At 43.0% G+C, this 13,111-nt stretch overlaps 1 protein-coding gene across 15 annotated transcripts in view; it reads right to left on the bottom strand.

Annotated features, from left to right (window-relative positions):
* Positions 1-8,557, bottom strand: part of Dync2i1 (dynein 2 intermediate chain 1) — a 56,425-nt gene extending 47,868 nt beyond the window's left edge. The window contains 4 exon segments of one of the 15 annotated variants that reach the window (NM_001433998.1): positions 214-646; positions 1,644-1,697; positions 6,904-7,005; positions 8,250-8,557. In NM_001433998.1, the coding sequence (NP_001420927.1) occupies positions 214-595 (382 nt within the window). In that variant the 5' untranslated portion in view covers positions 596-646; positions 1,644-1,697; positions 6,904-7,005; positions 8,250-8,557. 15 annotated transcript variants of the gene reach the window in all.
* Positions 8,558-13,111: the final 4,554 nt, after the last annotated feature.

Here is a 13,111-nt window from a genome sequence, read left to right on the forward strand (position 1 = left end):
GCACGCACGCACGCACGCACGCACGCACGCACGCACGCACGCACGCACGCACGCACGCACGCACGCACGCACGCACGCACGCACGCACGCACGCACGCACGCAGACATTAGTCAATCAATTGAGCAATTCATCAACAGCCAGGAAATACAGCAGGCAAACTAACAAGCAGCCTGGGTGACAGCACAGGTGTAGTCTGTGATGCAGAGATGTACCTATATGAACTTTCTTTTCCACTTTCTCCAGCATCTGCCGGCCACGCACATCTCGACCCAGGAGGTCATGGTAGGCCATGGACTGCCTGAGCTCTTCTTTCCTGACCCTTCTGTCTTTCTCTCTCTCTCTGTCCTTGCCGCGACTATGAGACTTCTCTGCTTCTTGGTCTCGATGTCTCTCTTTCAGCTTGTCTTTCTCACGGTCTTTCCCATCTTTCCTCCTTTCCTTGTGCCTCTCCCGGTCTCGTTCCCCACGGGGATGTTCTGTGGAGCTGTACAGGTCTCTCTCCACTGTCTTCTCCTTGTGCCGGGCCTCTCGGTCTGGGTCCCTGCTCTTGTGCTCTCTGTATTCAGGAGCGCCCAACTCTGAGTCCTTGTGCATCTTCTTTTCTCTGAGTTTCTTCTCTTCCTTGGGACTACCTGATTGTGCAGCCTAGAACAACACAGAAAGATCTTCCTTGACTATGAAATCATGCATGCATTTACTATCTCTATCTGGACAGAAAGACTCATCTACAGCACTTTACAAATCACTGGCTGTAACTTGCCTTCTCAGTCCAGCAAGATGGAAGGCAGAACTGATGAATATTCTTAGCATACTAACTGCAGTCCTACCTAACATGTCTGTGAATGTTAACTACAAACCCATGTATGTGCTGATTGGCAAATCAACCTGAAGTACAACATGGGAGGCATGATCCAGCAGCAGTCTTGCCTAGCCCACGGACATGAGTTTAAACTTAGTACTGCACAGAAGTGAAGCAATAAAATATAACCTATAACAGAAAGATACAATGAAGTTGTAGTTTAAAGTTGCTGAAGCCAAGAACCACTTGGTTACTACGCAGACAATAAAGCTAGTTGGGCATGGTGGCTCATGCCTTTAATCCTAGCAGAAGCAGTGGATCTCTGTGAGTTCCAGACTATCTGGTTTGTATAAGTTCCAAGGTAGCTAGGGCTACACAGTCAGACCCTGTGTCGAGAAGAACAGAGCCAAGCACGAGTGCCAAGAATCATCCGAATCCTCAGGAGAACAAGACAGGAGAATCAGAGCCACTTCAATCCAAGGCCAGCCTGGGCTACAGAGGGAGTACAGCCTGGGCTACAGAGGGAGTCCCTGTTTAAAACTAATTAATTAAGTAATGAATGAATTGAGATCTTTATTATAACATTTCTGGAGGACTAAACCTCAATCACAAAACTCAAACTTGTGGGGCTACCAGAATGGGCTACAAACAGGGCACCTCAGTCCCAATGCAGAACCATATCCTAAAATATTCCAGAAGCATTAACTACCTACCTTCCTCTTTGACTCAAAAATGCCTCTGAAATGAACTTCTTGTAACCAAAGGGTTCTGAGCCTGGTCACACTGTCCAAAAGCCCACAGAGGTTCATGTGACGTCCACGCCAAGACTTTAAAATATATTACCTTAAGGTGTCTTCTGAGGTCATCTGCTTTCCAAGTATCATCTTTGGTTCTTCTCTAAATAGCAAAGTACAAAGCCCGAATTACCAGGTCAGGCATGGCAGCACACACCCACATCCTAGCACTTACAAAGCTTAGGCGGGAAGATTCTAAGTTCCAAGCAAGCTTAGGCAATACAAGGAGGTCCTGGGGGGGAATTTTTAAACAACAAATTTTGTGTTTCCATTATACTATTTGTAACAAAAATAATTAACTAGAAAGTACTTTTTATTTTCTAGTTTTGCTTTCCTATTGAAATGAAAGCTAATCCAATACAGGCCAAGAATGGGGCCCACACCCGTAATCCAGGCACTTGGGTAGCCAAAGCAGGAGGATACAGAGTTTGAGGACAACCTCAGACACACAGGGATACTCTGTCTCAAAAGAAAACAGAAAAGAGACAAAGATTTGTTTAAACTATTTACTAGTCTAAAGTGATCCATAATTATTGCAGGGCCCATTCATTTGGCTATTTGAAAAACTATTACCAAGTAATAAAGAAAGCAAAGTTAACTAACAGATCGAGGGCAAGCATTCTGTGACCACATGTCAGATGTGACTAGAAAGATGACTCAGCTTTTAAGAGCAGCGGCTTCTTTCTAAAAGAACCTTTGCTCAAGTCCCATAACCTACACAGCAGCTTACAACTGTCGATAACTCCAGTATCTGGCCTCCTCATAAAACAGGCAATGTGGAGTACACACACATACAGGCAAAACACCCATACACAGATTTTTATTTCAATGAGCAAACAAACAAACTGCCAGAAAACACTTTTCAGATAGGCCACAGTAAACTCTCTCCTCCCAAACGCTGAGCACAGGACTGTGTCTGAGAGTTCTGCTTCTTCGGCTGTTGTTGGCCCACCCTAGGCTAGAAGAATGCTGTGTGACTGCCTTCCTTGGGCTACCCAGTACAGGAGCTCAGATGTAAAGAAGGAAGGTAGCAGTGCAGGAGAAAGCCCACATGCAGATGTTCCAGCTAAGCAGAGCAGAGGCCTCACAAGGTCAGCTCAGTGGCCAGAATGTCACCATGTACAAGCCCCAAACCTGCATCTGCCTATTTGAAACCCCAGATGTCAGAGGAGCAGAATTAAGCCACCTGAGTTATATGTGATCCCCAATTCCCAGTCTACAGAATACATGAGCAAAATAAAAAAATCAGTGATATTCTAACAATTAAACTTAAAGTGATTTTTTCATATAAAATAGCATCTAATGTACATCAGATGCTATATTGAGTCAAATACACTAGTTGGATCTCATAAACCTGTCAAGAAAAGTAATGGGGACAAGAGAAGTAGCTCAGCTGATAAAGGGTTTGCCTCAAAAGTGTAAGGAACTGCCTGGAATGGTGGTCCATGTCTTTCTTTAATCCCAGAGACAGATCTCTGAGTTGAGGCCAGTTTGGTCTACAACCAGTGAGCCAGGACAGCCAGAAATACACAAAGAAACCCTGTCTCAGAAAACCAACAAACGAACAAACTACAAAACCAACAAAAGTGTGAGGAACTCATGTTTAGTGGCCTGATGTGGCCCTTCTCCCAGCACCTCCATCCCCTAGGGCTTCAGCCTTTTGCTGCAGACCCAGTGCCCACCACGCCCCCATCTTCCCCATGACCTCTTTAGCCTTTTCTTCCAGCCTACCCCTCTCCTTTGTGACCCTACGAACCAGCAGACTCACTCTCTACTGGGGACCCCACAACCAGAGCACTGGGATGAGACTCAGGTCCAAGAGACCCATATGCATCACCCTTTCCCCCTTCCTGTCCTATCCACAGGAGTTCCTCCTCCCAGTCCACCTCCATCCACTAGGTACTTGGCCTGTTGGTACAGACTCAGGGTCTCCCTAGCTCCTTGATGCCCTCTCACTCTTTCCTTCTACCCCATTTCCATCCCTCTGTCACTCCCCACTGACTCACAGAATAGCTCTCTACCAAGGACTCCACAATCACCTTTTTTGTCCGGGAACTAGAACCACTTTCTACCAGAAACCCCACAGCCACCAACACTGGCTAGGATGCAGGGTGTGCAACTGCAACCATAGAACAGAACACCCACAATATAAAGACAAGAGCAGATATCTATACCAAGAAACACTTCAAATATCTGAACTCCAGATGCCTGGATCCCAGCACAAAAACATAAACATGAACCAGAAGGCAATGTGCCTCCTCCGGGAGCCAACACCCTCTGTCACAGACAATGAGAAAAGCTGAAGCAGGGGCTTCCAAACAGCAAATACAAATATGTCCAAGGACCTTAAAGAGGATATGAATAAAAGCTTTAATAAAGACTGTGAACACATGCACGCACGCACACGCACACACACACACACACACACACACACGCAAGCACACACATACAACCAGTTAAGAGAAATAATGAAAACAATTCAAGACATGAAGAAATAGAATCACTAAAGAAAATCCAAACTGAAATAAATCTGGAACTCAAAGACTCAGAATCTCAAACAAAAACCTCAAGATAAGGCCCACCAATGGATTAAGACATGAAAGAGAATTTCAGGTCTAAAGACGAAGAAGAAGAAATGGATAGCTCAATCACAGAAAGTGTTAAACCTAAAATAAGATGTCCAGGAAACTCCAAGCACTATGAAAAGATCAAACCTATGAATAATACATGTAGAGGAAGAAGAGACCCAGATTGAAGGCATAGTAAATATTTTTTAATAAAATCATAGAAGGAACATTTCCCAACCTAAAGGAAAACATGCTTATCAAGTTAAAAGAGGTATGCAGAATACCAAATAGACAGAACCAGAAAGAAACTCCCTAAACACATAATCAAAACACTAAATGTATGGAACAAAAGATATGGTCAGGGAAAAGGACCAAGTCACATATAAAGACAGGCCCATTAGAGTAACATCTGACTTTTCAATAGCGATCCTATTTTTTTTTTAAGATTTATTTATTTCATGTATGTAGGTACACTGTCGCTATCTTCAGACACACCAGAAGAGGGCATCAGATCTCATTACATATGGTTGTGAGCCACCATGTGGTTGCCGGGAACTGAACTCAAGACCTGTGGAAGAGCAGTGAGTGCTCTTAACTGCTGAGCCACCTCTCCAGCCCTCAGTAGAGATTTTAAAAGCCAGGAAGGACATAGACAGATGTTCTATAAGTTCTGAGAGACCACCGATGCCAGCCCAGACTACTCTACCCAGCAAAACTATCAATCAAATACATATATATATATATATATATGTGTGTGTGTGTGTATGTGTGTGTGTGTATATATATATATGAATGATACCAAAAAAAAAAATTGGCTGTCCACTAACCAGTTCTTCAGAAGGTATTCAAGGAAAACTACATACTGAAGAGAAAGTTGACTGTACATACACCAGAGGACTAAGGGTTAAACAATTCCAAAGCAGTAAATCAAGGGTAGGATTTATCCCACAGCAACAAAACAACAGGAATTATAAAATCTGCTCATTAAGAGCTCTCAAGATCAGTAGTCTCAATTCCCCAATAAAACGGCATAGGTTAGCAGATTAGATTAGAAAACAGGGTCCATCTTTCTGCTGCATCCAGGAAACAAACCTCACTATGAACGACAGGCGAAAGATATCCCAAGCAAATGGACCACGAAAAGAGCAGGTGTAGCCATTTAGTATGTGACAAAGTAGACTTCAAGCCAAAACTAATCAGAAGAGATAGAGAAGGACATACACGTCAAAGGGAAAAAAATAATATCACTGTTAGCATTTCTCCTGGGCTCCACCCCACAGTTACCTGGCAATAGCAAGTGTACCTGACTCACTATAAAAGGGGCTGCTTGCCCTCTCCTCATTCCCTCCTCTTCTCTTGCTCTCTTACCCCCTTCCCCTCTGTCCCTTCTCTCCCCATTCCCTTCCTGCCCCCTTCTCCACATGTTAATGGCTGGCCTCTCTCCCACCCCTCCCCCCTCTGTCTCTGTCTCTGTCTCTCTCTCCCCCTCTCTCTGTTTCTCTGTCTCTACTACCCCCTCAACTCCCCTCCCCAAGCTCTAAATAAACTCTATTCTACTCTACACCCTTAGTGTGGCTGTTACCTCAGGGGGATGGGATGTTTCAGCATGGGCCCATAGAGGCACTCCCTTTCCCTGATAACATACCATGCCCCCACTAAACATATCCCTGGCTTCTTTTTCTTTTTTATAAAACACAACAAGTGCAATTCTAAACATTTATACTCCAGACATGAGAATACCTATGTTCATAAAAGAAACACTACTACAGATAAAAATCGCATATTAACCTTCATATTCAAATACCTGACTTCCATCAACAGACAGGTCATCCAGACAAAAACTAAACAGAGAAGTTGCTGGAGTTTTAAAAAGCAAATAAAAAACAAAACAAACAAAAAAATATCGTAAGTCAAACTGACACAACACACACACACACACACACACAAATTCCACCCAAACTCTAAAGAATATGCTTTCTTTTCTGAAGCTCATAATCACGTATTAGAACACAAGGCAAGCCTCAATACATATAAGAAAACTGAAATAATACCCTGAATTCTATCTGACCACCATGGATTAATGCTGGATATCAACAACAGAAATGATAGAAAGCACACAAACTTGTGGACACTGAACAATCTATACAACTGAATGAAAACTGAGTCAAGACAGAAATCACACAGGGAAGTAAAAACTTGTTAGATCTGAATGAAATACAACATAGTCAAACCCATAAAACACATTGAACACAGTTTGTTAGATGCACTAAGTGCCTCCATCAAAAAACTAGAGAGGTTTTTATATTGGCAACTTCATGATGCACCTGACAGCCCTAGAAAAACAAGAACAAATAGTACCCCAAAAGACTAGATGGCAAGGGAAAAAAAAATCAAACTCAGGGCTGAAAATCAAAGAAATTGTAACGACAACACAAAGCAGTATGAAGAATCAATGGAACCATGAGCTGATTCTTTGAGAAAAAAATCAACAAAACGGGCAAACTTTTACCCAGTAAACCAGAAGATAGAAGGTGAGGTTAATTAAAGCAGACAAGGGTCCGTTATAATGGACGCTAAGGTAATTCGTAGGATTTATCATGGGTAATTGATGGGATCATAAGGACATGCTTTAAAAACATGTGTTCCACCAAACCGGAAAACCTAAGAGATGGATTTTTGATATATACTACCTACCAAAGTTAGAGTCAACAACCTTCTACCTTAAAGAGACTCATGTTTCACCTTTCGGCATTTTTTTTTCAGGTGTCCTGTGACTTCCTTAAGTTGACACTCAGCCACGCCTCTGGATGAGTCCAGAAACTCCTCCACAAACCGCACCTGGAGCTAAGAAGTGAGAGGCATCAGCAGAGCTGAGACCTCGACCCAAACTCCGCCTCCAGCTCTCTCCTAAGTTCAGGCCGAGGAGAAACCCGGTCTCCATTGCCAAGAAAGAGTAGAGGAACGCGGGCGCCGGCCGGGCCCCGCGGCACACCGACCTTCCCAGGCTCCATCGCTCCTCGAGGCCCGGGCAGCCGCGTGTCTTCAGCCCAACAGGCGCGGGCCACCGGAGGAAGACAAGCCCGCCGTCGCTCAGCTCGACTATCCTGCTAGGGCCTGCCGCGACGCGGGTCCCGGGAGGGCCGGCGTCCCTGCCTCCTAGCAACGGGCCGAAGTCGCTGGCCCAGCATGCCCCGCGGCTGTTCCCAGTACGCTTGCGCGTACTCCCTCCCACCCCACCCCTTTTGTAAACAGGCGGGAGCCATATCTTAGGTCTAGAGCTTCTTTGTCTGATCCTTGATTGAACCCCACAGTTGACCAGGAGAGATGAGAGGAAAACGGTGATTGAGCTTTATACTTGAACAAGGCTTTACCTCTTAAAAATCACTCTAGTTGTGGTCTAGAGTGGCAGCGCACACCTTTAATTCCATTACAATGGAGACAGGACAGAAGGATCTTTGTGAGTTCAAGACCAGGCTGTCTACCAAGTGATACATAAGAAGTATCTGGAAAGTAGCTGCTGAAAGGTTAAGGATTCTGTTAACATTCTGAACTTTTTCTACAGACGAGAAATTTTCTTTTCACACACTTTTTCTACTGTATCCCAGGTTAGATTTTGGTTTTTCACTTGCTCAAGACACAAAAGTCACTAACCCAAAACCTTGCCCTACAAAATGTACTAACATACATTATGTCTTTCATCTTTGCTTAAGGTCTATTATTTTCCTTGTTTCTACTAATCAGTACATTTCTTAGAAGGAAGGTAATCTTGGTTGTGGCTGTGACTTACTTTGGTCCAGTTCTTACAAGCGTTTTACTAGTTCTTGCCTATGGTCAAAAAGAATGATCAGCTTTTATACATTGCTCACTGAGGCTGGTAGATGATCTGATGCCAAAGTCAATTCTCTTAAGCCTTAAATCACGTTATACCTACAACTGAAGGCAACAGATGCTGGAAAGCACCACACACTGCTGAATAGGAGACTACCCGAGAAATAGAGACGCTATCCACAATGTTAGAAGAAGTCACACGTACTGCAAAAATGACAGCTCCTTCCGTTATCGGCAACCCAAACTCCAAACATACCCACCTTTCTCCACTTTGCTCCCGATCAGCCTGTGCTTCATCACTGACAAAAACCCTCTAAAATGTAGTCATCCAGTTGAGTCATACAGCAACTGATTGAAACTGAAAAATTCACACCTCCACCCCTGACAATTCACTAGACAGGGGAGACTGTGAAAATAACCTCAGCTAGTAAAACAAATCAGTGATGGCTTCCAGTGGAGATTAAGATGCCTTCTTGCATAGCTAGTTGCACACATGGACTAGCTGCCATGGAGCTTCAGCCCTACCTGAGCTAGGAGAGCTGTCTCAAAGTTAGGAGTAGCAGTGAGTGGCAGAGGCAAATAGAATTTTATAAATGTCATAATGTTATGTTGTCATGGCAAACTCAGTGGTCAACAGTAGGACCACTGGGCTGGAGAGATGGCTCAGTGGTTAAGAGCACTGACTGCTCTTCCAGAGGTCCTGAGTTCAATTCCCAGCAACCAACATGGCGGCTCACAACCATCTGTGATGGGATCTGATTCCATCTTCTGATGTGCACAAAGACAGAGCATTTGTATACATGAAGTATAGGAATAAATAAAACTTAAAAAAGGGGCTGGGGATTTAGCTCAGTGGTAGAGCGCTTACCTAGGAAGCGCAAGGCCCTGGGTTCGGTCCCCAGCTACGAAAAAAAGAACCAAAAAAAAAAAAAAAAAAGCTTAAAAAAAAAAAAACTTAAAAAAAAAAAGATAGGACCACTAAAGGGCATCACTCGCAACTGTATCAGTGTTCAGAGTACAAAGATGCAGAACTGTCTCCCAGAATAAAGACCCAGTTCAAGGCAGGTACAATGATTTCTTTGGCTAGGATGGTCTCTACCCTCAATTGAATCAGGCTCATTGGGAGGTGAAGTTTCCTGAATCTCGTGAGATGTATCCAATTAGAACTGCTGCAAACGTGACTATCCATGGAAGAAGGGTGAAGAGAAGCTGTTGGTTTGGCAGCTGCCATGTTCTGAGGTCGGGATTGCTACTGAATCTTGAATTGACTTGAGACCTTCAGCATTCTGGACCACATAACCAGCAATCGTGCACAGGTTCTACTCCCAGGAGGGCAGGAGTCTGAAACATATTCACCAAGAAGCTAACAGACCACCCTTGGCCGGTGGGAGGGAGGCTGAGGCAAGATGATTGTGAGTTAAAATACCAGGCTGGGCTATATAGTAAAACCCTGCCCCAAACAAAATAACACGATACAAGAGTGCCCACCACAGACTATCTGACAGAAAGGCAAATGCGATGCATCGCTGGTCACGATGCTTGCAGCCAAACCTGATATCCTAAGTTCAACTTTCAGTACCCTCATGGCAGAAAGAGAAAAACAAAAAGACCAAATCCTGCAGAATGACCTATACCATGATGCCTCAGTATAACTGCAGAATTAAGTGGACCTTGACCTAGAGGTGACATCAAAACAATTATATTCTTAATATCTGACTTGGCAATCAATCATGTTTGTCTTACACTTTTGCTTATTGAGTAGAAGATTATGAGAATCCATTCTGATGACCTGATAACTTGCAGAGTGCTAGAAACAGAACCAAAATGCAACACATTCTGGATGGGTAGCTGCTCAAAACTATTGAGAACATTATGTAATCAATTGTTAGGCAATGTAAAAGCCAAGAACAGCTGATAGATTGCAATGAGCAAATGACAGATATCTGCCTAGAAGAAAAAGATGAATTAAGGACAGTCTTCATTTTGGTTAGAATTTTAAGCATGTCCCAGACCACCCAGGGAAGTGTGTCAGCAGAGGGACCAAGGCTTGGATTTCAGGTAGAGAACGGATTCGGCGCGACAGACAGACACAAACTCGAGGTGTGTGCTGTTGCAAAAAGTTTTACTTCTTGGCATAGATTTAAGCAGTTAGAACAGGTATATCATAATTGGCAATCATCCAGCTCTAATTCATCATCCCACCAAATGTCCCTTGCAAGGAGGAAAGCTAAACGTACAATCTAGGAAACAATTTTCAGCTGCAAACAATAGTTTAGAAAACTGCAGTTATACTGCCAGACTTATGGGCACCTGGTATGTATTCATCATGTACCTTTGTTTTAATAAAGTTTAAACTCTATATTTATGGCCCCTCAGAATAACAAGGAAACTTTTGTAACCATTCTATAATTTCTTGCTCAATGTTAGTTTCTCTTTTCCTTCTAGTTAACTCTTGATAAGTTTGTTCAACTTGTTGGAACTTATCCATGATCTTTGTAAAAGAGTCACTATTATTCTGAATCATGCTAAACAAAACTTTTCCAAAAGGGGGGAAAGACTTTTCTGGAACAATCATATTCTTTTTTTTTCTTTTTTCTTTTCTTTTCTTTCTTTCTTTCTTTTTTTTTTTTTTTTTTTTTTTTGGAGCTGGGGACCGAACCCAGGACCTTGCACTTGCCTAGGCAAGTGCTCTACCACTGAACTAAATTCTTAACCTCGAATAATCATATTCTTAATGGCTGTAATTAATTTCTCTCCTATTTGCTGAGAACTAATGGGTGCAGCGGTTGAATTCATCGCAGCCGTTGAGTTCATCAGGATCATGATGGTGTGAGACATTTCCGTCTCTGAACTTTCAGTTCCTGAGACATCTAAAGGTACATGACTGTCTTCCCACACTGCTATATTCTCAAAATCAGATATTGTTGATAGGCTTAAAGTTGCTAAGATCACCAAAGCTAGAACACAGAAGGCACTTCCACCACAAGCATAGACCCTGGTCATCATCTTTTTGTAGGGAGACACCAGGGACCTCCAGGAGGCCAAGCCATTCCAGGCACACGCCTCTGTCTGGATAGAAACGAAGCACAAGGTCTTCACGTCACACAGACTCTACTAGAGTGGGTGTGACATAAGCACAATTAACCAGTAAGAGAAGCTAGGAACCAATAGTCTGAGGCAGAAAAACGAAAAGTGGATACAAACTTAGGGAGGAAAGGGTTGGAGGGCTAGTAAGAACTAATTTTATTTATAACAGAGCTGTGCAGTTGAAGTCAATATGAACTGTGAACTATACATGTGGTTTTCGTAGAAGGGGTGTGTGTGTGTGTGTGTGTGTGTGTGTGTGTGTGTGTGTATGTGTGTATGTGTGTGTGTGTATACCAGAATTCAGTCTTGCATTGTGTGCCTCAAGACCTGTCCACCTCATCTTCTGAGATAAGGAAAATCCTAGAATCTTGGACCCTCAGATTAGACTAGGCTGGCCAGAAAGAGCAGGGTTCCTTTTGTCTCTGTTTTCCCAGCACTGAGATACAAGTGCTCATCATTATGTCCAGTGTTTGGTTTTTGCTTGTCTCTTTGTTTCATTCTGTTGGGGGGGGTTTGTTTTTGTTTTTTGAGACACCTTTGTCAGTGGTAGCCTTGGCTATCTTGAAATTCACTCGGTCCTTATTTTTGCATGACAATCACTTTGTTTTTTAAATTTGACTTTGTTTAATTTTTCATTTTTATTTTTAATATTATGTACTTCATTTGTCAAATAAATACTCTTATGGAAAATATTATATATATATATATATATATATATATATATATAAAGGAGCCATAGAATTTATCAAAGATATGCCTATATTTTTAGGTCATTAAATTTCATTCAGTTAATATAAGTTATGACAAACCTTAACATTGTAGATAATTTTTTTTGTAATTTCTTTTTTTTGTTTTTTGTTTTTTTTTTAATTTATTTAATACTTAATAATAATTCTTTGGTTTCCGGGCAAACATCCCCCTCCCCCCTCCCCTTTCTTATGGGTGTTCCCCTCCCAACCCTCCCCCCATTGCCGCCCTCCCCCCAACAATCTAGTTCACTGGGGGTTCAGTCTTAGCAGGACCCAGGGCTTCCCCTTCCACTGGTGCTCTTACTAGGATATTCATTGCTACCTATGAGGTCAGAGTCCAGGGTCAGTCCATGCATAGTCTTTAGGTAGTGACTTAGTCCCTGGAAGCTCTGGTTGCTTGGCATTGTTGTACATATGGGGTCTCGAGCCCCTTCAAGCTCTTCCAGTTCTTTCTCTGATTCCTTCAACGGGGGTCCTATTCTCAGTTCAGTGGTTTTCTGCTGGCATTCGCCTCTGTATTTGCTGTATTCTGGCTGTGTCTCTCAGGAGCGATCTACATCCGGCTCCTGTCGGTCTGCACTTCTTTGCTTCATCTATCTTGTCTAATTGGGTGGCTGTATATGTATGGGCCACATGTGGGGCAGGCTCTGAATGGGTGTTCCTTCAGTCTCTGTTTTAATCTTTGCCTCTCTCTTCCCTGCCAAGGGTATTCTTGTTCCCCTTTTAGAGAAGGAGTGAAGCATTCACATTTTGATCATCCATCTTGAGTTTCATTTGTTCTAGGCATCTAGGGTAATTCAAGCATTTGGGCTAATAGCCACTTATCAGTGATTGCATACCATGTATGTCTTTCTGTGTTTGGGTTAGCTCACTCAGGATATTTTCCAGTTCCAACCATTTGCCTACGAATTTCATAAAGCCGTTGTTTTTGATAGCTGAGTAATATTCCATTGTGTAGATGTACCACATTTTCTGTATCCATTCCTCTGTTGAAGGGCATCTGGGTTCTTTCCAGCTTCTGGCTATTATAAATAAGGCTGCGATGAACATAGTGGAGCACGTGTCTTTTTTATATGTTGGGGCATCTTTTGGGTATATGCCCAAGAGAGGTATAGCTGGATCCTCAGGCAGTTCAATGTCCAATTTTCTGAGGAACCTCCAGACTGATTTCCAGAATGGTTGTACCAGTCTGCAATCCCACCAACAATGGAGGAGTGTTCCTCTTTCTCCGCATCCTCGCCAGCATCTGCTGTCACCTGAGTTTTTGATCTTAGCCATTCTCACTG

The sequence above is a fragment of the Rattus norvegicus genome, chromosome 6 (assembly GCF_021556685.1).
Source record: "Rattus norvegicus strain SHRSP/BbbUtx chromosome 6, alternate assembly SHRSP_T2T, whole genome shotgun sequence".
NCBI classification, from domain to species: Eukaryota; Metazoa; Chordata; class Mammalia; order Rodentia; family Muridae; genus Rattus; species Rattus norvegicus.